Source organism: Pinus tabuliformis, chromosome 9 (genome assembly GCF_031772625.1).
Source record: "Pinus tabuliformis cultivar Carrire ecotype Pingquan chromosome 9, CPIR1, whole genome shotgun sequence".
NCBI lineage: Eukaryota > Viridiplantae > Streptophyta > Pinopsida > Pinales > Pinaceae > Pinus > Pinus tabuliformis.
Genome location: NC_142307.1, coordinates 1,326,729,031 through 1,326,756,806, shown reverse-complemented (window position 1 = coordinate 1,326,756,806; position 27,776 = coordinate 1,326,729,031). Strand labels below are relative to the sequence as shown.

The following is a 27,776-nucleotide window of genomic DNA, read 5'->3' as shown; positions in this document are numbered from 1 at the left end:
GTGCAACTTCCAATTTACGTGCATGGACATGTTATGTAGCTGGCATTTTTAATTTTCTTCTCAAGACTTGAATGCTTGTCCCAATACTTAATTAATGGAAGAGAATTTTTGGGTCTGCCCCTAGTCTAATAATACATTGCTCCAAATCATTAATTTTCATCTACTTGGTTCTGGTAGTAATATTTTCCTACTTCAATTGATTGGTGACCTTCATTGGCATGTTTTCTAAATTTGAAACATTTGTAACAATATTTGTTAAACTTGTGCAGATCATCTCTCCAGTATGTCTATGCAAGTTCATCTGATCCACTAAATCTATCTTCTACAAACTTATGGTGAACTTGGTTGCCTTGAAATCTTATGCAATGTTGATGGTTTGAGCTTTAAGTTCCAAAACTACCGTGTTCCACTATCCCTTTCTATAATCTAGAGGAGACATTAACCTTGTCTAAGAAGATATTGAACCTTGCTTCCACAACTCTGAATAAACATCTTGCTTCATTTTTAGATTGTTGTTTTTTATTTGCATGAACTATGAATATATGCTCTCTTCTTTCCATATTGTTCAAGATGACATGCCTAGAGATGAAGTCTCCTAAACCATAGAGGTTGTTGGAAAAAGATTCCAATTGAATGCAACTTTGCTTGATGTAGCTTATTCTAAATTTTGAGTTGTATTGTGCCCTCCTCTTTTTCAATTCTAGGCTTTTTTCGCATTCATTTCTCTTCATCCCTGTATTTAAAATTGTAAATAACTTTTGTGTCTCTGCAAATAATCTTTTAAGCTCTTTCTCCTTTGGATGAGGAGCATACAAAATAATAGGTCGTGAATTCTACCCAGCTTCTCGACTAATCCAAGTGATATGAACTAGAGTTTGTTCCCAAACATCTATATTTGCAAATTATTTTGTCTAGTTTGGGCACATGTTTGTAAGGCGCAGATCTCTATTTTACTCCTTTATGATATAATCTTGTTGTGATTATATTGAAACACTTCTCCAAGGCAAAACTCCATCTATATTAACATTTCCTCAACTTCTTGTAATGTTGCTTTAGTATTGATTAAGAAAGGTACCACTTCTTTCTTCAATTTGAACATGGATGTTTCTTGGACGCAGAATGGATTCGATCAGAGTTGAAGTTTTGCGTGGTAAACTCTAGTGTAAATATCCTCATGGGAAGAAAGATTAGAAGTCTGTAGGGAGGCAATTTAATAACCATACATCCTAATATCTATAAAATATTTAAACAAATACCAATCTCCCAATCTAGTATCTAGGCTAAGCTACAAAATCTTTCTAATTTCTAGAGACTCTGGGAGGGAACTCAACAAATAGTGAATGATATGCAACTGATAAAAACTAACTAACAAACTCAGCAAAACCCAAAATTTGAAGATGCATTCTGATCACTGGAGTCCAGTGAATAACAAAGATAGTATTTCCATTGTGATCTTGATTATGCAAATGTAGGTTTGAGAACTAGTCACATTGAAGAAAAAGAAAATGATATACAAGAACAAAATGATACCTAAAAGACTTAGTCATACCATAGTGAGCTAACTAGCAATAACGACATTTTCCAAATATTGATTGAAATGGAATTTGACAAATGACGTTATGGTAGGTGAAAGAGAAGTTAAAACCATAGTATGGTATCATCTATTGATTGGTCATCATCATATCCAAGCAAACAATGTATCGTGGATATGATTGTCTAAATATTTCCAGGAATATGTGTGAAGGGTAAAGGGGGGCATTCTCTAGTAACCAGACATTGAAAGGCAAGAAAGACTAAAAAACAGTTGCCTTTTCCTCAAAATTCAACTCGTTATAACTCTGTCTTAGGAAATCTCCATTCAAGGGTTGTGTTTGATGGGTATTGTAGTTGTTTTGAGACAGGTAACATGATCAAATTAGACAAAACCTTTTATTTTGAAAATTGCAGCCTAATTCATGCTTATTTATTGCTATTGACATTGTTCTCATGCTAATAATGTGGACCAAAAATTTTGTGCCACCTAGATCGCTTACCACTTTACTTGTCTACCACTTCACCTCTACAATTAACTAATGTGCTGATCTGTGTTGATTTTTTGGTAGCTTGGGAGCTACTCCAAGCCCTAGGGTTTGGGGTTTGGTGGTTGGAGCGCCACAAAAGCACTTTGTGGGCTTGGAACCCAAGATGTAGCCTTTGCACCCAAGCTAGTGGGTGTGAATCAGTGAGAAGTTTTAGACATGTGATTTTTTGAGGTGATAGAGGACACCGAGAGCAACTGGTAGCAATGAAAATCACTCAAATATGAGTTATATATCATGAGGTATTAAGTTTTGAAGTGAATGCATGGGCTTGGTTAAGGTTGACCTAGTGTTTGAAGTCCCAATGATAGAATTTCAAGCCCTCTTGGACATTTTGATGAAGCCCTCAATTAAGATATAAATTGAGGTGCATTTGGAGTCATTTTCATCATCCAAGGTGCATCTCTCATGTAAAATATACCTATGAGGTAGCCGCAAGTCAGTAGCATACCTTACGAAAAAGAAAGGATTGTGGTTTGGGTTCCTTTTGTGACTGTGAGGAGGCCGCAGAGATCTAGCAACTAGGCCACATGATTGAAGGATTGTTTGAAGTCCATTTTGTGGGTATTGCACATATGGAGGGCAACCGTATTGCTAGGAGATAATTATGGGCTTGTTTTTGTGTGATTTGGGTGTGGGCGGACCTTTGAAAGAGGGGTCGTAGTCTTGTATAGGAGGTTGGAGGAGGGCCGAGAGCGTATGAGAGCAGACTCTATTTGGAGGCTAGTTGCAGTGGTGGGTGGGTTGTTTGGACAAATTTTAGAGAGCTAATAGTGGGCCTAACCAGGCAGCAAGCTACAACAACATATTCATCCATAAAAAAGAAGCAAGTATGTGTTTGTTTGGTATATTTGAGTTGAGTAGATGCTAGTGGATGGGAGTGGATGGGAGTCCAGTTGGACAGTGTTATTGGGCATCTTGTGTTTGGTAGAGGGAAACAAGTAGATGTCCAAAGTAGCCCTAAAGCAATTGACAAGAAGGACATTGGACAACTATGAGTTGGGTGAAGTTTTGGTAGCCTAAGTAGCTCCTTGATGGACTAAGGAGGCTACTAGAAGCAAACTGAAGCTCAAGGTTTGGGCAGCCAAAGGAGCAGTTTGTATAGCCCATGTTCATCATTGTTAAAGTTACATTTGATGGTGATAGGTGGCATCCCTCCTGCCCTATGTTAGCCTTCATTAGAGCAACGCAAGAAGACTATAGCGGGAAGAAGTCCCTGAGTAGTTGAGGAGCAACAATGGGCATTTGTGAGTTGTTCACAAACGAAGTTGTGAACAACTCGACAGGGGTCTCAATGTGTTGATGTGTTGATCGACTAACGATCGATGAGTGAGTAGATTGGAGAGCATGTTCAATGGCTAGATGGACTTGGAGCATTGATAGAGGTAGGTGTACAAGATATGACAAAGAAGTTGTGATCGTGCACTACATCAACTAGACTGTTAGATTATCTTGTATTATATACTTTTGTACTTGTGGATATTTGAGAGCCATTATCCCTAGTACATGAGCCCTAAATTGTTGTATTATATCAGTTGGATTAATATAACAAAGATTGGGTTATTGTACATATTTGTGTATATTTTTTGCACTAGTAGATTTACTATTGTTTATATTCCGTTGTGCAAAGTAGCTTCGTTGTGATTCTTGGTTTGGTAATGTCTGTGATTTAAGATTCTATCCTAAACACGAGGATCATGGAAAAGCAACACTCTCTTATCCAATGGCAATTCCACAACTTGCCTCATCAAATGGTATTGAGGGGTGCGTTAACCATTTTGGAAACTTAACGTGGGACAACTCTTGCATGATGCATGTCTCACTAGCATATCACTCAAGCACAATTTTAGACCCCCTTGCCCCTACCTTAGTTGATCATCAAACACTCAAGCACCCTTGATATGACTTATTAGTTGTTTGTCGAATATGACCTCTAAAATGTGCTTTAGAACATGTGCAAGGGTTAACCATAAGCGAAAAGGGTGGAATGAACATCACTTTAATAAAATTTAATTCTTTCGACTACATAAATAAACTATAAAGTTTTGTCTATTGCACTCAAAATGATTAAACTTACAACACCGCTTAATGTTAACTCCTCCAAGAAGACCTAATTTTATCTCATGAAGAGCAAGGTTAGTGTCTTTAATGAGTTTCAAAAGATTAAATCTTTTGTATGGAGTCAAACTCATAAAAAATCAATCTTTTGGTCTAATAATGGAGGAGAGTACACATCAAAGGATTTCAATGCAATTAGCTTATCTTTTTATAACCCCTAGCAATATAGCATTATAGAAAGGATAAACCAATAGATCATAAAGATAGCCAAGGTGTATAACTTGTACTTGGATTTTCCCAAGGGTATTTGAGCATATGGATGCAATACAAATGTGTACATTGTAAATAAATGCTATCAATGGGCATTTAAGAACAACACATTGAAGGGAGCCTTTACAAGTTAGAAATAGGAAAATAATTGAGTTTGAATCCTCAAGGCTAAGGGTAATTTTGTTGGGGATAGTGAAATATCCAAGATTTATCGTATCTACATTCCAATGCAATAGATAATAGTGGAAAATAGGGATGTAAAGTTCAGTGACATTGGATGATCCTCAACTTGCAAGGAACCTCATATATATTTTAGGGGTGAGAAGGTGCTTGACCTCAGCCCTAATTCGAAGGGCAAATCAAATTTAGATTCATATGAACAAGGCTCTAATTCAAAGCAATGGGGATCATTACCCTCAAGTTTATGCAAGAAGTCAAGATAGCCTACATAATCATTAAAAGAAGTAGAGGATTCTATCATAAAGAGGATTTGACTATGAGCACATTATTACTCTAATTACAAGGCAAACTTACATCAATGTAATCATGTTTATTGCATTAGTGTTTGGTTGGTATGGATGTAAACATTTATTTTCTTAATGCTCTAATTGTAGATGAAGTACACAATCAATTAAGTTTTAGGTGCACACACAAGATATCCATGGGTGGAAATTGAATAAACATTGTCACCACAACATATCCAAATGTTTATTATTTATGTGATAAATATGATTTCCATACTTTGGTCTTGTATGCAAATAATTTGATTCTTTAGGCAACTTTAAGATCATAATGGTGCAAGAAGTTATCAAGTAGATATGAAGTGATAGACATTGCCCTTAGGCATATATTTTTTATTTAGAGGTTTGGTAGCATCCAAGTGACATCTTCCTTGCAATGAATACTTTTAGGTAATTCATGACTAATCCTAGTCAAATTCATTAGACTGTTGTTAAACATGTGCACAAATATTTAATTGGAAGAGTTCGTTATGTAAAGAGATGTGTGGAAGATTGATATTGTTTTTATTTTTAATGACTAGGTTGAGGGTAACCCATTTATTGGATGGAAGAAGAACAATCAACCCACAATGTGATGTTATCACCAGGATTGTGTGAACCTCAATCAAGCCTAGATGCACGTTGGGATAATTTAATTCCCTCAAAGTGGCTTCCATCATCAACCCCTCCCCATGAGGTTTGAACTCAAGACCTAGCGAGGACTAAACCAACTAGTCTACACCTCAAGGGTAGATTGATACTTAATGTCACTTAAGGCCAACACTTAGTAAGAGAGGGCACACAAGTTATAATGATTCTACCAAGATTGGTTAAAGCTTCTGATAAACAAATCTAGTTCCTTGACAAAAGTGTTGTACCTTTTCTATTATGTATAACACTATTCATTGTTGTACCAATGCTCTGTTTTACTATCCACTATATTCTTGATTGGATGTATTAGATCCAAATCTCATATGTTTGCGAGGCTAATCTCATTGTCCAATATGTCATACCTACACTCAAAGTTCACCATCCCAATTTCGTTTTTGTGAGTACTTTAAACATGCATGATATGGTATTTTTCTAGTAGCTCAAAAAAGCAAAAAGAGGAAACTAGCATTTTTGGCATGAAATCCGGTGGTGATCATTTTTTGGATTTATGAAATAGAAGAGATCGATGGTTAATAATGCATGATCAAGATGCAGTGGGTTAGGACACTAGTCCATTTCTGCATTAATGGAGTAATTCCAATGAGGATTGCTTGGTTGAGTTCTGATGATGATAAACCATAAAAGATCAAACACATAAAATGTTTATTTTTCTTCATATATGCAAAGCTGAAATTTTAATTAGCATTTCCAGTGTTTCTATTTTCGTTCTAGGTTAACTCTGTGTGTGATGTAAAGTTGTGACAAGGATTGAAATGGCTAGGATAAGGGTTTAACAAGGACTTTGATTCAAAATTTGTATTTAAAAAAGATTTACTCAAAGGAGTTCAATCCAAATTTTTAAAAACACTTAAAGGGAGATTTAAGGCTTGGTAATTTTTTCCCTTTTTAACAAAACCCCAAAAAGTTGAATAGTAGACTATGACTAATGATACTCTAACACAATCATTTTAAACGGACCAAGCCTACGTTAAAATTTGAGGGCTCAATTCAGGCTACAACAAAGAAAACTTTACAACACTTGGATGCTAGAATTTTTGCTAATGCTACTCGTGACATTCATCATCCCATAAATATGCCATGGCCATCCAGTACCATTGTCGGCACTAGAAAGACTCTAAATGTAACAGCTTTAGATTCAGAAACATCATCATTTTGTGGGCCAGTATAGGTTCTTGTGCAACTGTTCCACAACCTCTTCAACCTATTCTCACTACCAGAAGTTGCTCATGGCAGGAGGAAAGCTAGCTTAGTAGATAGCTTTAGTGTGTTTCAATTTGAAATCTAGATTGTAAAACTTTGAATTATTTTATCGACTTTTTATTATTGGCCTCAGTAAACATTATATGACAGTTCAAATCTTAAATTTGAACAGTTAACTGCATACTACAACCCTTTGGTCATGATACTCTTTTTCATTTCATAGTTGATGTTAAACAATATAGCCTGTTGATGAAAAATGCTATATGTCAAAACTTAAAGGTTGATGTTAAGGTTGTCATTTGATGACCATTTCATAGTTGATGTTAAACAATATAGCCTGTTGATGAAAAATGCTATATGTCAAAACTTAAAGGTTGATGTTAAGGTTGTCATTTGATGACCATAACTGCCAGAAGGTTCATGTTACCTGTGTATTAAATGGTTGATGGTTTAATAATTATCATTAATCCACTATAAAAACATATTCTTCCATTTTTTGACAGCTAATTTGACAACATGCATAATGTTTAAGAATATAAGTGCATCTAAATATATTAGGACATATTACATAAAACTGCTCACATTGCCTTTTGGAAATTGGCAATCCCAATCTCTGCTTCACTCCCAGCAGCCTTGTTTTATAGGGCTATTAACAGTTAGATGTAGAAACACTCGATGGCATGTTACTCATAGCATATTAAATTGTTCAAGTTCTTAGGGCAGATGCAAACTTTTATGTACACACATGCTCACTCAACCTTAAACGAATTCCTAGTCTCCAAGACTAAATGCTTTGCAACTTAATACAAAGCTTTTATGACGATGAAAATTGGAATAGAAATTGGGCTTAGTAATATAGAAGAATAATCTGAAAAATTTAATATGAAAAATTCCTACATTCAATCTCCTATACACCAAGTTTTCTATAATGCAGAAAAATACTAAGCAGTTGAAATAATATTGCTGAAACAAGCAAGCAATGATTTGTGAGTATTTGTTTTAGCATCAAGCAAAGTCGATTCCAATGAATTCCAATGAACACACAATTTCAGGCACTCATATGCCTTGCTAAGACCTGGTATTAATTAATCCTAGGGTGGGACATACTGGTTGTGATGTTTCACGGAATATTTATTTCTTGACAAATCTTGTTTGCATCATGCTTCACCAATTGTCCTTCCATGCGAGTGTGAAGACTTCAAGCAGTGGAACAAAATCTATAACCATGGCAAGATTAGCCTCAATGGATAATCATAAAATATTTCAATCATGTCTGAATTATTCTAAAATGGATTGCGAGAGTTCAACCACAATATATTTAAAAAGAAATGCGTACAAAATTAGTGATTCTGCTTACAGAAAACGCACGTGTAGATCATAGATATTCGCTTCCTGGCCAACATCCGTAATTGAAGGAAACATTGAATGCTTCGGCAACTTCTGACCCACCTATGTCAATCTAATGAGCACTTCCCCACTGGGATAGACTTCACCAAAACATTACTTGCCAAGCGTGTCATCATTTGGGAGGCAGAAAACAAAGTATCTAATGTAAAGAGTTTTGGAAATTAATTTATTCAATAGTATACTAGCGACAACTCTGCTTGTTGATATAAATATGGCAGGCCCTCTTTCAGTGCAGTTCCATAGCCATGGCAATTGAGATGTATAAGAACAATTCTCACCATTCAGGGAAAGACATCTGAGAAAGAGGATCTGAGAAAATAAATTAAATAGTTTTTTGTGATGTTCATTTTTCTGGTGTTCCTTGTGGCATGGTTAGGATGGACTTTTAGGGATGGAGACAGGGCACAAGTGCAAGTTTACATCATCAGCTGGCCCAGGGGCTTTTAGACATGTTTCATGGGATTTTGAAGAATTTATATGGGATCTGATGGCATTCGCTTGGCGTGTTCCATCATCTGCACAGCTTGTCTTTCATTCCATTGCATTCCAATAACTTTCGAAAAACATGGTTATTATTGGGCCTAACTCAATTAATTATGCTTAAGGTGGCGTTCCAAGAGAAATACTCGACATAACACCTTAGCGTAATAGCTCGTTGGAACCTGAACGAAAAGATCCACAGGTTGGGATGGTTAAAAATGATTTTCAGTGACCTGAGGAGGCATGGTGGCCAATTTACCTTTTTTCCACAGTAAAGAGAATATTTTAATTGAAATAAAAAGAGGGAAAAGTGCTCCATGATTGAAATAATAATAAAATAGGAGGTTCTAGAGGGTTCCATCAGAGTTATAAAAAGAGGAGGAGACCATTGCAGGACATCTTGGATTTGATCTTTCTTCTTGTGTGATATGTTTGAGAACTCGGTTCTCTACTTCAGTAGCCCCAGGACGAAACTCTCGGGTGACTTTGGTGAGAGTGAATGAAAACCAACCTCATCTCCTTGGTGGATTCACCCAAAATTCAAAGGTGCAATGATTGATTTTAGTTCAATTTTGGGAGGGCCGGTGCAACATTGGAGCAGATTCTCGAGGCCGACTTTTCATCTTAGCTATATTCGTTGTATTTGCATGTAACCTCAGTTCATCTATTATAATAAAAGTTGAGATTGTTCCTATTCATTTTGTTGTTATTTTGCCGTATTCTAATGGTTATATTTTTACATGGCAATGTTCTGTTAAATAATTCGTAATTTTTATGGAGTAATTTTGGTTGAGTTAGATTTCCGTAAAATATCCCTTTCGAGATATTACAATGGTATCATAATTGATGTTCCTACCAGAGTGAGGGTTTCAATCACAGCTTGCTCGAGGGATTATTTTGAAGGTGCCAAGGTCATCATTTGTTGCGAGAGGAAATTTTGTAAATTTGGGGCAACTAATATTTTGGCTCAAATTTTTATTCAAGCCACACATTTCATCTTTGACCACGACTTATTAAAAGGGGTCGTCACATATTAATTCTAAGCAGGGCCGTGAAAACTCTTATTGGACCGTAAAAATATTTGAAGGGGCCATGGAAAATTTTTATTACAGTGCAAATAATTTGTGGATAGACCTAAGCAAAGAGGTCGTGGCCAATTTTTATTTTTTTTGTGAAGGTTGACCTACCAAATGAAATAAACACCAGTTATAAACATTATAGAAGAGGGCAAGGATTTTATCAAACTCCCACTGTTGTGATCGAGCTGAAATACCAACTTTGTGGCGTGCACTAAATTTCTTCATTTCGAGCGTGAATTTTACCACGAAGACAACATCAATCTTCAAGGACAAATCATTGCAAAGAAATAGGAGGGTGGAAAGCCACCCTTCATCGGAGGGCAAAATTTGCATCTAAACAAGTTTAATTTTGAGTTGGAGTTTGAGCCAAGTTTGAAAAGACATTTCCCCTCATTTTTACTGTTGACTGGGGTACATCAGTTGATCCAGGCCGAGTTGTCTATTGTGTTGAGGTTGAGCGCTAAGTTGGGAAAGGGCGAATTATATTCAGAGGTTGAGAATATTTAATCTGAGGGCTGAGAGCTCATTCACGTGGAAGGTCGAGTTGCCTATGCCTTTTTCTAGAGGAACCAAAACCTCATAAATCCGAGCACTTGTGATTTGTCATTGGAAGAGCCAAGATCCGTCACATTTAGGGACTAATTCACCTCATTCTAGAAGCCATCTACTACTCAAAAATTGAAGGCCAAGACTAGAGTCAAGTTTATCTACAGATCTCAAGGGGCTAGAAGCTACTTCTTAACACAAGTAGATCGTATCTTATGTGTTACAGGCTGAAATCAAATTTGGTAGCAAAGTTGTCATCTTAGTGATTATCTCCTTAAGGTTTGAGCTATCCTTAGGGAGACCGAGATATTATAGGATTCGTAAAAGTCAATTACGGAAGGAAAAACTTTGGCTGGAAATTTTTCGTATGTTCCAATACTTCTTCAACAATGGGAAACATCATCCAAACACGATCAAAGCACGCATGCAGTCCATCTTGTCTTCAGTTATGGGAGACCGTGATGCTATCTACAAGAAGTTACAGTGTAAGTTGTTGATCATTTGGAGAAAGGAACAGATGGTCTCGCTCGCTTCTTATGAGCTAGCCGAAAGGTTGGTTGAGCAAAACATTAGGTTGCTCAGAAGACAGTTGACCAGGGAAGAGTTGCTCAAGTTTGGTGACCAGCCATGCAGCAAGAATGAACTGAGGAGGAAAGGTCTTTGCTTCATCTGCAATGGACCATGGGGACCTAACCACTAATGCATGGGTGACACCGAGGAGACGACAGGGGTAGATCAGGAGGAGAATACTTCTGACTTTCAAGATGAGGCTTCTTCTATAGTTGAGTCATTGGACAGCTCTGAGGAGCATGAGCAGTTAGGGCGAGTTGTCAGCAACAACACAACGATGCAAGCATGTTTGGCAAAGGAGATTGATGAGCAACAACTTGCACTCATTCAACATGGGTAGCACATAGTGGAGCACAATGCGCATGATGGGCCATCTTTGGAGAATCAATTGGTGGTTCATGTTGAGCCCATAGTGGAGCACAACGTGCATGATGGGCCATCTTTGGAGAATCAATTGGTGGTTCATGTTGAGCCCATACTGGAGGAGGATGAGTAGACATCCTTGGGGCCAGCCATTGATGGGGAGCAGGCAGGTACAGGCAGCCACCAGGGAGGTAGTATTTGCATATTTTGGTCATCAAAAGGCATTGTGACTTGACATGAGAGTTTTGCAGGCATAGCACAGACTTTCCGTTCAGATGGAGGCTCTTTTGGAGATGGTAATGCATCCATCTTTGGGTCTACCCATCGACAAGGTGCAGGCAGATGCAATGACAGCTAGCAAAGTTGCAGTATTTCCGAATAGCAACCCTCTTCGGGAGTACATAAACAGGGCATGCAACACAGTTTGGTTACTTGTATTCATTACAAAGAGAGGCAGGGTTTTCTCGATGGATATTGTTGATCGTCCAGACAAAGTTTCGTGAGTTGGGCATGGTGTAGCATAGGAGACGTATCCCAGATACAGGTGCCTATGCATCTGATCCTTCCCACAAGATGGCTTGGCAAGAGATCATCAGTTGGTACCCTATTGATACAGTATCATTTTTAGTCAAGAGAATTGTACTGCAAGAGCCCTTAGATGTGAGGGATACTACATGCTCCAATTGGTAGCAGGATGTAGGCTGGCCACTCATTAATACTTCAGCACAACATCAGCATGGTGAGATTGACCTTAGTCTATGCCAAGGTTTGGATTGGAGAGAGGTGATGAATTGGTACACGGTGGATGGAGCAACACTCATGGTTGGATTTATAATGCAACAGGAGCTATGAAGCAATGATACTTGTTCTTGGTGCCATTGGAATCTTGGAGGAATGGTTGATGACAGGCTCAGTTAGAGATTGGTCTGGGATCTCGGCATTGAGGGGTCTATTCATGGTGGGTTGACATAGAGACATACCATCAGCTAGTGGCTTGTATGGGATTCAGGCATTGCGTCTCAGCCACATAGGGAACCAAACTGGTCCACAGGTTTGAATTGCTTGAGGGCAAGCAATCTTGGGGTGGGATGATTTGTGATGTTCTTTTTTTTGTTGTTCCTTATGGCATGGTTAAGATGGACTTTCAGAGCAGACAGGTCACAGGTGCAGGTTTACGTCATCAGCAAGCTCAAGGGATTTTGGAGATGCTTCATGGGATTTTGAGGAGTTTCTATGCGATCTAATGGTATTCACTTGGCATGTTCCATCATCTGCACAACTTGCCTTTCATTATGTTGCATTTTGACAACTTTCGAAAAACAGGGTTATTATTGGGCCTAACTCAATTAATTACGCTTAAAGTAACGTTTCGAGAGGAATACTTGACAAAACACCTTAGTGTAATAGCTCGTTCGAATAGGAACGAGAAGATCTACAGGATGGGATGGTTAAAAGTGATTTTCAGTGACCTGAGAAGGCATGGTGGCCAGTTAACTTTTTTTCCACATTAAAGAGAATATTTTAATTGAAAAAAAAAAGGAGGGAAAAATGCTCCATGATTAAAATAATAATAAAATAGGTGGTTCTAGAGAGGTCCATCAGATCTATAAAAAGTGGAGGAGACCATTGGAGGACATCTTGGATTTGATTTTTCTTCTTGTATGAGAGGTTTGAGAACTCGGTTCTCTAGTTCAATAGCCCTAGGACGGAAACCTTCAGATGATTTTGGTGAGAGTGGATGAAAACCCACCTCATCTCCTTGGTGGATTCAACCAAAATTCACAAGTGCAGTGATTGATTTCAGTTCAGTTTTGAGAGGGTCAGTGCAACATTGGAGCATATTCTTAAGGCAAACTTTTTATCTCAACATTGAACCCCAGTTTATCTATTATAATAAAAGCTAAGATTGTTCCTGTTCATCTTCTTGTTATTTTGTCGTATTCTAATGGTTATATTCTTACATGGCAATATTCTGTTAAATAATTGGTAATTTTTATGGAGTAATTTTGATTGAGTTGGATTTCTGCAAAATATCCTTTTCAGGAGATTACATTTTTTTTTTTTTTTCTGTTATGCAGGTTTACACACATCCCCAAGCATCAACAAGAGTCCTGCAGAACACATTTAATATTGGTCAATTGATTGTAAGGGACGATTCTCTAGCACTGTGGCAGGCTCACCTTGCCGTCAATAATTACAGTTAATTGGGAATACTTGTAATATTATTGACTTTCACTCATTCAAGTAAGCTACTTAAAGCAAGAAATAATAACCGAATGTATACTAGAATGAAATATGGTTGATTGTTAATTTCGAGCCATAGATATGTCATTGTGCTTGTTTTTAGGACATTCCACAGGATAGCACATAAAAATCCAAGAGAAAAATATTAAAAGCCAATTTTGCAAGTTAACAACTATAGCCAAAAGATACAGCAAAACCAAAACATCAAATGGTTCCCAGTATGTAAAAAGTGTACTGTGATAATGATATCATGTATGCACATTGCTGGCTATGACAATTGCCGGGCAGCTCTATGTACAGATAAACCTCAAAACCACTAACTACAGGGTACCCATGATTGAACTAGTTGTGCACCTAAGACTTTCTGAATAATCTGTTTAAAAACCCCAAAGTTTTAACAAGTGAGCTATCAGCTACCATTCCGGTTGAACTGAATGAATTTGATCTTTGCAGGCTTCGTGATGCCAATAGTACACTTTTGAACAAAGTCAAACAGTTACGTGGTACAATAAGACCTGAAAGGTACTGGAGACATGATTTTATTATCTCAAAAATATTATCTTACCACCACATGAAAATCACTATAAAGTGGTATCCCACAATAAATGCCTTGCTGAAAACCATATTACTTTTATCTCATCTTTAATAGTCTCCAACACAATTTATCTCTAGTAATCTCCCTGAAAATCAATTGCCCCTATTAATATGCCCCCTGCAATATATGACAATTATGTGGCTCAAATTGAAACTCAAACATTTTAAAAACAAGCAGCACCACATTGCAGTTACACTGACATGTGTCATGAACTGAGTAGTACTACTTTCTTTTGCTGTCAGTTGCTTCTAGAAAATAATAAACAGAGGCAGAAATAAAGAAGTAAACAATTGAACTTCCCAAATAAGAACTTAAGAGTTTCTGAAGGATGTATTTAGTGTGGTAGAATACAGGGTGCTTTCACATCAAATTATATGTAAGAGCACCTTATAATGAAATGATGAACGAGCTAGCTGCTCCTATGAAGGAGTCCATTCTCACCCAAGTACTCAACAAACTCATCAATAAGATACGGCCATGCACCTTCTGCATCATAATTGGACAATGAGGGGTCTACCATCTGCAGGGACATTTTTAAGAACTTTCAAGAACAAACATCAAGAAATTGACGGAACTTTTCATTATTCTACCACAAAAAGGAATTCATCTGCTGCGTCTGTGAACTAATTTATTGAACATAAATGATAGACATTCCCAAGTAATACAAAAAAATTACATAACATAAAGAGTCACTGCTAAGATTTATGCATTTCAAAGCATATGTTACCTTTGCAAATTCCAACAGTTGAGACCATGTGTCCTTAGAAATAGCTTTGTTATGCCTGACCTGAGATAATAAATACAAAAACTTATTCTCTTTGGGAAATACATCATATACCATGTGTTTTTTTACCTCCAACCATCTCAGATTATTCAATAAATAAAACCTCAAGAAAATATTCTCAGCACAGAACCTACAAATTTTCAAACATTCATACATAGCACAGCAGTTCTTGCAAATCACGTGAACCATATCATTAACTGTGTGCATCTTTATGCCAATGCCAATAGGACATGTTGCACCCATTTTGTCACAATTCCAAGGAAGCAGTTGTGCCAATTTTTTTCAAAGTCAGAATCATCAACCAACAGATTATTATATCATTGTAAACTCATTCTGCCAGTTTGTAATGTAAATGATGCTAGTACGGCCCTTAAATTATTTAACAACCTAGGTATGCCTATGATTTTGGTGACAAATTTCATGCTAGGAGGTTTTTTGTCTCACTGATTATCTATGTTTCTAAACATAGATGATCGACAGAGTTTTTCCCTCCAGCGAAAACTCCAAAGCTAAGGTGGAATTTATCAACAAGGTCTTAGGTGAGTCATAGCGTTTTAGTCGAGTCTATTGTAAAAGTGATTTGGGAATAATTTACGCTAATTGGCTAAATTATTTTATTATAGATCACTTGGTCTACTATAACATATTGTGTCGCAGAATTGGGTAAATATTATGAGTGTCTATAATGAATGGGTATTACCCCTTTGAGGGTTGAATTTGTAAAATCTTATGTAAAAAATATTTTAGTGCATAGTCCTTCATACAGACATCATGGCTAAAATATTTGAAGGTAGAAAAATAATTAATCCCCTCATGAGTCAATTAATTAATTTTTCTGACAAAATAAAATTAATTAATTTAGAGTCAAAATTAAAATGTTGGATAAATTAATTTCTCAAAGTATAAAAATTCGTGGGTATAAAAGAAGTTAATTTTTCGAGGTCCCCCACCAAGGGAATATTCGTGAGTCTAAAAGAAGTTAATTTTTGGAGGTGGTCCACCAAGGGAATATTGGCAATTTCAAAAAAAAATTGGACCCTTGGATCTCGGTGGTTGAGTCAAAGTCAAAACTTTGAGGAAATTAGTTTAAAATAATTATTTTTGAATTTATAAAAAATGGTTTTAGTGAGAAATTCAAAAATTCCTCAAAAATAAATATTTTCGACGAAAGAGATTAAAAATTGACCAAGCATTTATCGACGACTGAGGTTATTTTGACGGGGATCAAGCCAACTAGCCATTATTTTCCACTCTGAGGGATTTCTCTATAAATAAAAGGCATTTTGCTTCTATTGGCATCTTGATCTTTGGTCAGATGTAATTTTGTACATGCTCATGTGAAGCCATTGTTCTGCTGGGAACATTTGAATTTCATAATAAAATACTTTGTGGTACAATTCACGGTGTCCTTGTCTCATTGATCTACGGTATGTGTTGGGTATGTGCTTCCCTATGTTTTGCTTCAATATTATATGAATTGTTATTACATTTGTAGATCATAGGAACATTTTATTGGTAAGTTTTGGGTTCATCTTAGGTGATCTAATTTATTTTATGATCTAACGATATTTCTTAAGAATTATATAGAGTTTGCAAGTTCCCCGGCCCTTGGGCTCCAAGTTCATAGAGTGCGGGCACAAACTAACCTTGTTTGGATCTTGGATATTTTATGTGATTTTTTACTTCACTAAGGTTGTGGTTAATATCTATCTTTCGAAATACATCAAGCCATTGTCAAATTTTATAAAAAAATATTCTTCAAGAAATCTTTCAAACATTATAAATTTGCACATTTTGTCAATAAATTTTGTAAAATAATTTCTTGTAGAATAATTTTTGTAAATAAATTTTAAATTTTCTAATACTTGTTTTGCCACAGGGGTTTGGGGTTTTAAATTTTTTGTATATATTTGGGTTTTGGGCACTTGTGATTTCATTTGCGCAAGTGATATTCAAGAAAATTTGTTGGATTAGAGTTAGATCTATGCCCTTGAGGGTAAGATCTAGTCTCTAGAAATTCTTGTAGGGCCAACATCAGTGATTTCTGGGCAAGATATTGAAGCTCTGAAGTGAATTCAAATTTTGGGCAAGGGTTCCAAATTTTTTTAGGCCTCTAGGCCCAACTTCCTCCTGTACCTTAGTCGTCTAGCCCTCCTATCCTAGCTGCAGGCCTATTTTGGCCTTTGCGGCCTTAGCATGGCCCTTTCTAGGGTTGTCGTCACCTTCTTTTTTGGCCTTTGTAGGCTTGGCCGTAAATCCTAAGGCCCTGGGCCTCCCCTCCTAGGCCTGTCGCAGGCCTTCCCAATCCTTTGTTGCCCCTTCTAGCCCTCCTTCCCCTTATCCCTGCCTCCGCTCTGCCTTTTGGCCTTCCTAGCCCCTCTGTTAACCCTCCTCTCCTCTCGGCTGCCTCTTCTCCCTAAGTTGAATCCTTGGCAGACCTTTGTGGGCTCTTCCTCCCTTTGGCAAGCCTCTAAGGCCTTTGCAACCCTAGGCCACAACCCTCTAGGGCCTCTCAGCGCCTTCCTTAGCCTAGCAACGACTTTTCGAGGCTTGTCTTGAGGCCTTTTTGGCCTCTAGCCCTTTTCTCGTTGCCTTTGCCTTCCCCTTGCCCTCATTTGCTTTCTTTGCCTCTGTGGGATATCATTATTTTTTGAAGCTAATCATTGGTGGGTTTTACAGAGAAATTGGTAAAAAATTGGTGTTTTCAAGTATCATAGCTCTTGGGAAAATTTTGAGCAAATGTGCAAGCAAACTACTAGGCCTAAGGCCTAAGCGATTGATCTGCTAACCCTTATCCTCTCACTTTTTTGCTACAGCGAGTAAAATAATTCATAGCAATGGTGAAAATTTCATTCAAGGTGCCCTAAAATCAAGTCATAAATTGCTTGACACAATAAGGAATTAATTGCATAAATTGGGCAATTTTGTTTTGAATTAAATTGCATAATCTTGGTGACTATCATCTCTGTCATTACTGCATACTAAAGTATGATATAAGCAGTGGCATAAGTGTTGATTTGGGTAGCATCAGATGTGCTCTAAGCCTCAAATTTTGTAAGGAGGGTTGGGCATAGGTATTCCAAAGAACCCAGAAAGTGTTTTGGAAATTTCACCCAGAAGTGATTTTATTAAAATAAATAATATTTTTAATGGGGTTCCTAAATCTAAACTTAGGAAATTAAAAATATTAATGGGTATTAATCTAATCAGAGGTGGAACTTCTTTAAAAAGCCACAGATCAAGCCAAAACGATCTGAGCCTTTGATTAAGATGTAATCTAGGCCGTCAATTGTCCAACAGGAAGATATAAGAAAGGGCTTGAGGGTCATTTGGAAAACACAGAGAGAGAGAGAGAAAATCGATTTTTTGAAGTGAGAAGTTCTTAGGAGGAAAAATTGATTGAGGAAATCTCTCGCAATTGAGGGGCAAGGATAGCAGCTTCCGAAGAGTGAGATTCTCAGTCGGAGATACATCAGCAGGGAGAGGCAATAAGTAATCTAGAAGCCTTGACACATACGCTGACACATGGCTAGAAGGGCCACACAAAACCAACGTAGCGAGAGAGAGAGGAGTCTTAAATTTGTAGAGGAATTCAATTTTCAAAAGCCAGGAGCCGGGGTGTGAGATCGGGAGGCAGAAATCGATTTTCCTAGGCAGTAGAGTGACCAGCCAGAGAAGTGATGCAACATCCAGAGAACTTGATCTTGGGTTGATGCAGACACTGTGCAGAGGAAGCCAGCAAAGCCGAGTTGCAGTCAGTTTGGGGCTGGATCAGCCAGGATTTCTCAGTGATCATGTGAGGTAAACTCACAAAGCTTCTGCCAGTATTTCTCTCTGTAGCTGAATAACCCTAGAGGTATTCAATGATGTATTCAGATTTTGCTATTGCCTAATAATAATAAACCCTAAGAGTTGTTGCATCGGTTTTCCCGCATTGAGTTTTCCTAGGGACTTTTGTCCAAGAGTAACTTTGTCATATTTGTTTCTATTTTCCTTGCTCAGTTTCTATGTTTCATAATCATATTTAATTGGTGTAGGTTGCTTCAGTAATTTACTTCGATATTTCATGAAGAAATTTGAAATAAGTTTGTAACATAATTTACAATCTAGGAGAAGTAGATTCAGCTGGTTGCAGTAGGATTCCTGAGATTGTTAGATCTAGGAATTTTCACATGGTATCAGAGTTGTTGATGTGAAACAGGGAAGAGCAGATCTAACACTGAAGTAAGGGCCAGCTAGCTGCAGCAAGCAACACTTCGAATCCCCTGAGGGATTGCGCAGTTCTAGCTAAGAGGGTTGTATTTTTGTGGGTGTCTATCTCTGAGTGAGCCGACAGAGAGGTAAGACTGCCAGATTGAAAACTTGCCAACGCAGAGCCACGCAAAGCTAGAGGCACACAATTTCTGCAAGTTGAGTGCTGGGCAGAAAAATCGTCAGAAGGAAGAAGATCACATAGCGAGGGAATACTTCCTCAATGATTTCTTGTCGAGGAAATCAGTGTTTCTCATTTGTTGAGCAGCAGAGGAGCAACAGCTTACCAGCTCCATCAGGGAGTGCGTAAGTCAACCTAGGATCTACACAGTAAGGAGAAAGGGGGAGTCGTTCGACATTTTTCAGAGGATATGGCAACCAGTGGCTTGAGGGATCTAGATAGGTTGGACGAGGCTTCCAACTATGCCATCTGGAAGGCTAGAATGACTTTCCTTCTAGATGAGCATGCCCTCAAGATGTATGTTGATAATGTGGTAGTTGTCCCAGGGAATGCAGATCCGCTGAATAAGTACAGAGTTGAGATGGCTAAGGCAAAGAGGATGATCCTGGATGGAGTCAAGGATCACGTGGTGTGCCACGTAGCAAGCAAAGGCACCACTAAGGAGATGTGGGATGCCTTGATTACATTGTATCAGGGATCTTCCGAGCAGCGGAAGATGTACTTAGAGAAGAAGCTGAGATTTTCTCAGATGCAAAAGGGAGAACGAGTGGATCCATTCCTCACAAAGTCGAACGAAACACGTGATGATTTGTCTATTGTGGGGCATACACCTTAGGATTCAGAGTTAGTGAGACTGGCTCTAAATTTTGTCTCAAATCACTGGCAAGTCTTTGTCCAGAGTCTTTGTCCAGAGTATCTTGCGCAGAGCAGCATTGCCTAATTGGGATGAGATGTGGGCAGCTCTAAAACAAGAGCTGAGGAGAGGCTTGGTCAAGGTCAAACTTGATGGGAGCAGCAACAGTGGTCGAAGTCCAAAGTAGAGGAGCAGGATAACGCAACCCTTGCATCGAACGGACAGCGGGGGCAATAAAGACGAAAGAAGGACATCTCCAAGTTGAAGTGCTTCAGATGTAGCAAGATGGGCCACTATGCATCCCAGTGTCCTTTGAAGAAAAAGGAGAAGGATGAGAAGCATGATACTAAGGTTGCAGCCGCGAAGATCAATGAGGAGGAGTTCACCATGACAGTCGAGATACATCCAAGTGGGAGGTGGGTTGATTTGGAGTTGTAGTCAAGAGGACTGCAGATGGGCAGGATCCTTGAGAAGCCCACCTCTTGGATCATCACCTTGCTACAGGAGCCAATGATCAGTGGTAGCAGGATGGTGGAGTTTCAGTTGATGCCATGGAGTGTTGATTCGACAAATGCAGTGGTTATTAGCACCAGAATGTGAGCAGCGCAGAGTAGAGAGGCAACAATGCAAGGAGGCACAGTGCAGAGCTTCAGCAGCACAGAGTAGAGAGAAAGTAATGCAAGGAGGTACAATGCAGAGCTTCAGCAGCGCAGTGGCTTAACAAGAGAGTGTGGTACTAACAGCAATCAGGACTTTAGCATTGAGGTGTATCCACTGGATACTTGTCCAGTTTTGGGTGTTTTAGTTGCTTCTCTCAGCAACTGAGTTGCAATACAAATGCAGTGTTAGCAGTGACAGTGCTAGCAGCATCGCAGATCCAGCGTTTGAGAGGGAGTTGTGGTACAGATGTAGCATTGACAAGTTGTAGTGTCAAAGGCAGCAGTACAACAGTAGCATCAACGCAGTTGTTGATGGACAGCATGTCAAGCTTCAGCGGCATAGAGACGATGCTTCAGAGTCAGAGCAGCATGTAGTAGCAGCGTATTACTAGATCACATTCCTCGCTAAGAGGGAGTGTTGATCTAAGGTAGCATTGGATGTGCTCAAAGCGTCAAATTTTGCAAGGAGGCTTGGGCATAGGTATTCCAAAGAACCCAGAAAGCGTTTTGGGAAATTCCACCCATAAGTGATTTTATTAAAATAATTAATATTTTTAGTGGGGTTCCTAAGTCTAAACTTAGGAAATTAAAAATATTAATGGGTATTAATCTAATCAGGGGTGAAACTTCTAGAAAAAGCCATGGATCAAGACAAAACACTCTGAGACTTTGATTAAAATGCAATCTAGCTCATTGGTTGTGCAACAGGAAGATATAAGAAGGTGCTTGAGCGTCATTTGGAAAACACATAGAGAGATAGAAAAAATCGATTTTCTAAAGTGAGAAGTTCTCAAGAGGAAAAATTGATCGAGGAAATCTCTTACAGTTGAGGGGCAGGGATAGCAGCTTCCGAAGAGAGAGATTCTTAGTCGGAGATACATCAACAAAGAGAGGCAGTAAGTGATCCAGAAGCCTTGACGCAAGGCCAGAAGGGCCACACAAAACCAGTGCAGAGGGAGAGATAGGAGTTTGAAATTTGCAGAGGAATTCAATTTTCAGAAGCCGTGAGCCGTGGTGTGTGACCAGGAAGCAGAAATCGAATTTCCTAGGCAGCAGAGTGGCCAGCCAAAGAAGTGACACAGCACCCAAAGAGCTTGACATTGGGGTGAAGCAGACATTGCGCAGAGGCAGCCAGAAAATCCGGGGGGCAGTCAGTTTGGGGTTGGATCAGCCAAGATTTCTCAGTGATCATGTGAGGTAAAACCCACAAAGCTTTTGCCAGTATTTTTCTCTGTAACTGAATAACCCTATAAGGTATTCAGTGATGTATTCAGATTTTGCTATTGCTTAATAATAATAAACCCTCAGAGTTGTTGCACTGGTTTTCCCGCATTGGGTTTTTCCAAGGAATTATGTCCAAAAATAATTGTCTTATGTGTTTCTATTTTCCTTTCTCAGTTTCTATGTTTCAAAATCATATTTAATTGGTGTAGGCTGCTTCAGTAATTTACTTTGATATTTCATGAAGAAATCTAAAATAACTTTGCAACATAATTTACAATCTAGGAGAAGTAGATTCCACTGGTTGCAGTAGGATTCCTGAGATTGTTAGATCTAGGAATTTTCACAATAAGCACATTTTCACGATTTGCATCCTCATTTGAAGTGTTGTCAAGGAAATAATTAATTTGGGACTATTAAGTGCATTTGGCATAGAAAATAACTCATTGTTAAGTCATTGTTCATATAATTTGTTTATTGTTGTCATAAATTCACGTGTTGCTCATTTTGATAATATTGGATCATAAATGACATAATAGTGTTCACATTAAATTGCTTTTGCTGAAGTATTTAACGCTTGTTGTCTTGTGAAGTTCCACAATCCTAATTGTGCACAAAAGCTCTCTCTAAAAGCACTCGACATCGATATCTTATCACATGGTTTAATTGACATTGAAGTAATTTGTTCCCATTGTGTTTAAAGGATGTCATTGAATGTCTCTTGAGCAATTTATTGTCTTGGTCAATTGAGCATCTAATAATCATTGTGTGTTCTTAAGTCAAGGATTGGTGAAGTCTAATTACATATCTCTTAATCAGTGTCTTGTTAAATAGGCTAATTGGCTAAGAACATTTACAATCTTATTGTCTCATTGGATAAGCAATCTTGTTCTCTTTTTGACATCATCACTTTATTGTTATTGAGAATCCTTGGCATATTGGTAATGTTTATTTTAGAGCACACATCTTGTGATTATTGAGCAATTCTATCATTGACATCTCTTGTTTAATGTTGGCACTTGATAGCACATTTACTTATGGTTAAGATTGAATCTTATTGAAAAATACTTGTCGGTATAACTTAAGATCAAATCATAACTAAGTGCTTAAAGAACACATTAAACAATCTTAACTCAAGAAGCACTCATTCACCTTGCATTTCATTTTAGGAATAGTCTTGCATCTTAATAACCTACCTCCTCTTCAAGGAAAGATAACTAGGATCTGTTTTCATTATGACTTGTAATGATAATTTTATGAAGAAAAAATTTGATGTCTTTAGGATCTTCTATGTTTCATCGTAAGTGTTATGAAAGCCATAAGGTCAAAGGTTAAGCTCCAAGATCAGTGTCACTATTATCATGCAAAACCGCTCTACAATATGCAGTAAATCTTCTTGATATGTCGGCCTAGATCTAAGGCACTCCTGTCAGCTTGGTAAATGATCATTGACTCATATATATAGGAGTTAACGTAAGGTCAAAAGGATAATCTTAGAAACAATCTACACATCACAATCATCGATAAAAGGAACGCATACACTATGGTTATCTCAGAAGTATCTCGGTCTTAGAACTCTGGTCTTGATATACAAACATGTCTCCGGAACCTTCTTCGCATTACAGTCATCAATCAAGGAACAATTACACAGTGAATATCTCGAAAGCATCAGGGTCTCGGAAGTCACGCAATACATAGACAGTGATCCACACTTCGCAAGCCTGTAATAGAAACTCAGTGTTACAGTCCTCGCAAGTCTGTAAGAGAAGATTGCCGATACAGTCCTCGCAAATCCAGAAAGAGAGGTTCGGTGATACACCTCTTGATAGTCAATAAGAAAATCGATTATATACATCTCTTGGATGTCTGTAAGGAGCTCAGGAAACTTCGGTAACATACTTAAGAAGTCTGTAAAACAGTGATATTACTCAGAGGATTACTAACTGTGATATATATCTCAGAACTAATTAAGGAACAGTGCATATATATATATATAGTGGTTGTACTAAGTGCAACACTGAGGTGAGATCCCTCTCATATCTATTGCAACCAATGAAGAATCAAAGCATTGTGGCAAATTGATAAAAGAAGATGTCGACGACAGTGACAGAGAAGACATAAGGAGAAGGAGTATAGTGATATCAAGGCAATGAGGTGTAGACCAAACAGTGCAGAGAATAGTGACAAACATCTTGGAGGTAACCTTGTGTCTATTTTGTAAAGGGTCTTGGTATTCATCCAAATATCTATAAGAAGAGATTCAAGGGTTTTACTCTCAAGAGCAGAGGTTTTGCCCAGGCTTGGAGCCAACATCTTATGTAATTGTTTTTATTGTTGACCTTCCATATTGATAATTGTTTGAATATTGAAGAACACACTAATATAACAAATCTAATTGAAGAAGACAACACAAACTGTTATCAATAAGTTTGAGAGGACTAAGTCATGAATTGCCCTAGATTCTTCAACATGGTATCAAAGCTATGGTTCATGAAGGGCATGAAGGCGATCAACTATATCACAGAAAAGCTTGTGAAGAAGTGCTCATGCCAGTGAAGGGTCATGATGCCTATATATCACAATCTCGGTTAGAAGGGTCTCAGTACTATCACAGTCAACGTTGTCTCGGATAGAAGTGTCTATATCACAGTCACAGAGGAAATATCTACAATACAAAGATGTCTATACCACAATCTCAGTCTCAGGCATATCACAGTCTCGAAAGAATCACAGTATGTCACAATCTTGGTCTCAACCCATGATGATGCTCCAGTCTCAGCCAATGGTGATGCTACAATCTCTGCCTAACCTGGAGCTACCATAGAAGGACTTGCTAAAAGATCAAGGGGTATGAAGGAAAGCATCACAAAGGTTTGTCAAAAGTCACAGGGATGTATGTATTATAAAGTTTTGTTATTCTCTTTATCAAATCTTATCTACACTACTAACGGTCATCTTGTTTAGCTCTCTTGAATCGCAAAAGATTCTTGTTTGTAATTCACCATCCGATGAATCTACCCCCCTATTCATTTCTAAATTGTTTAAATGAAAAGAACCTTGAAAGGTTCTCTAGAAACCCTAACCTAAGGGCATATTGATAGGATGTCAATCCCTAAACCTTCTTAAGGATATTAATGATAAAAATGCTACACTGATTGACATAAATTGATGATGTGTGAAACCCTAAACCTAATTAGGGCTATCAACGAAGAAATTCCTATATTGGTTCATTTATTGGTGATGTCATATTCGAGTTTTTTTATATGATCATGGAAGCTCTACCATATTAAGGTTGAAATCTTCAACCCTTGAAGTTCTAATAGAATTTGCTTTGATAATGAATCAAAAACCTAAGTTTTAGTTAAGTCTACAAGCAATATCCGTCCCATGAAAAGTCAAAGGAATGAAACCCTAGGTACATGTTTCCTTTCCTAGCTTAGTCTTTGTCAATGTATTGTCTAACTATATAATGTGTCTATACATGATGGCTATCTCCTAGAAATATGTGCTTATCAAATTTTCTAAAGATTATGGGATCTAGGGTTTGATAGTCAAGCCCTAGTCAAAGTTTGAAAGTTCTAGGATGATGATTGAAATCTAGGGTTTGTAACTAAATCCTAGTAATGATTGAATTTTCTAGTATGTGTATTCATCTAAATCTATAAATTGTGTGTTGAGAATTTATAGATAGAAAATCTAGGGTTTACATCAAACCCTAGTAGAAGCAATTCATGTTGATAAAATCTAGGGTTTACTGAAAACTCTAGTAGATAGTCTATCATATGGTTTTTCAAGTTATCTAATCATGATTGAATTGTTGATATGACTTAGGGTTGTAATAAACCTAGTCTAGATGACTGGAATAATTAAGAGAGTAATCTCTTGTTGATTAGGAAAAACTATAAATGTTTCTGCTACTATAAAGTTTTGTTATGATCAATTCGTGCTTCTACAGAATTAGTTTGTACTTGTTGTCTAAGTGGTGCAGGTACATCATATTGGTAAAGAAGCTAGTAAAAGAAGTTGACATGATCAGCATGAGATCAAGGAAGCTATTGGAAGAAGCCTATATGACCTAACGGTAAAATGAAGTATGTATGCTTGTATTTAATTTTATAATGTCATGTCGTATGGTTGCAGGTAACATGAATCACTACTTCTATCTTAAGAAGCATGATCAAGAGAAAAAGGATCTCCTCCTTTGAAAAGATGCAGAAAAGCATAAGTCACACTAGATGAAATCAACATAATATGTCCTCATATAAAGTATGAGGTGGTTGACTACGAGTACAAGAACTCTGATTAAAAACCCCTGAGAATGGAATGAATGAGGAAGGAAGAGATCATGAACTATGCAACCATGATGAAGGCAATAAACATCCAAAAGATCAAGAAGACTTGACTAGAAAATTTCCCAGAAAGATATGAAGACTCTTATGATGTAGAACCTTGACAATGGATATCTTTGGGAGATGTCTCAATACGAATGCAGGATGTTGATACCTACAAAAAGATGTCATGATGAAGAGCCACCTAGTAAGGTACGATTTGATTTAATGATATATTTTGATTTCTTAAATAATATCTGGATAAGTTCATGCAGGGCTACTTACAAGTACAACTAGCATTCATGTGATGAATGAAAGAAGCATGATGAGAAAGAAGTAGTCATATGGCAAAGGTTTGAGATATGAAGAAGGTCACTTTCCATGAAGAAAGGAATGGCATGACACACTAAGGAGGAAAGTGATCGATGATCGTTGCCCTACAAGAAAGAAGCTCAACTAATTTTCATGACATCAAAGAGAAAAGTTGATCTAGCAACTAAAGAACCCACAAAGAAGAAGTTGCTAATGTATAGAAGAGTTCCTAGCTAAGAGGCAGCTCTGATAGGTCCCTAATCTAGAGGGAGCTTGGATTAAATCACCCCCGACTACAAAGGAGTGGCAGTTGTGTTTTTCTATCTCATGTGTCATGTAGTAGACCAGGACTAATAGTCGTAAGTCTAGGTAAAGGCCATGGATGGAAATGAAGACACATGATAGACACAACATTCTTGTCTTCACTTGGGAAGAAAGAATGGGAGGATTGGGTAATCAACTGACATTTGATACTCTTTGAAGATGTGTAGGGCATCTAAGAGAAGAGTAGGCAAGAGGACCGATATTCTTTGAGGGATGGGAACCCAAGACAAGAATAGTCCTAGAAGGTCATACTCAGTGAACACCCGGGTGGGTATGTACCTTGAGAGACAATGACTAAGGTGTCTATAAGTCATTGGTCTCGCCAACATTGTGCTTTGATCTATTGAGAGATAGAGTTGTTAATCAAGGCCTTGCTATGTGATAATGTTGGTTATAATCAGTGTTGAAAATATCGGTATCGGAAAAATATCGGCGAGGGTCCAAAAAACATCTTATCGGCAATATCGGTGAAAATATCGGCAAAATATCAGCAAATATCGACAAGCATAAAAAATGCATAATATATTCATTTTTTTCAGATTTTTAAACATATAAAGCAATAACAACATTAAATAAACACACTGGCACATAAATATGAAGAAAGCACTGATATATATGATGTCAAATAGAAATGATACATCAAAGGCGACACCAAATCCTGCTAATCCCTGAAAATTGTCCAATCAAGGACTCAAATGTGGAGAACCAATACAAAATAACATCACATATATAAAAGTATCTCATCATTATGAGTTATATCTAGAAAAACAAATAAAACTAGCAACTATCTATCTGAAATCACTGCCCTCTCCCCCCTTTTAAGGGAAAACATGATGGGTTGTTTGCCAGGCCTGCCCCTAGTAATAGAAGGCCTTGGCCATGCCTTTGCACCTAATGTCAAATAATGAGTGTTAGGTATGGAGTTGTGCTCTCCTATATCTATAGCAGATGGTGTTGATGCTGATGCTCCCACAGTATCCTCCTCCTCCTCCTCCTTCGAGTGTTGCTCCTCCTCCAAGT

General features: G+C 37.7%; 1 protein-coding gene across 3 annotated transcripts in view; it reads right to left on the bottom strand.

Annotated features, from left to right (window-relative positions):
- Positions 1 to 13,886: 13,886 nt before the first annotated feature.
- Positions 13,887 to 27,776, bottom strand: part of LOC149153417 (defective in cullin neddylation protein) — a 268,362-nt gene continuing 254,472 nt past the window's right edge. For 2 of the 3 annotated variants that reach the window (XM_089439789.1, XM_089439787.1), the window contains 2 exons: positions 14,790 to 14,849; positions 13,887 to 14,582 (listed from right to left, as the gene is read on the bottom strand). In XM_089439789.1, the coding sequence (XP_089295915.1) occupies positions 14,472 to 14,582; positions 14,790 to 14,849 (171 nt within the window). In that variant the 3' untranslated portion in view covers positions 13,887 to 14,471. The remainder of the gene's footprint in view (positions 14,583 to 14,789; positions 14,850 to 27,776) is intronic. The other variant, XM_089439788.1, reaches the window with a different exon arrangement.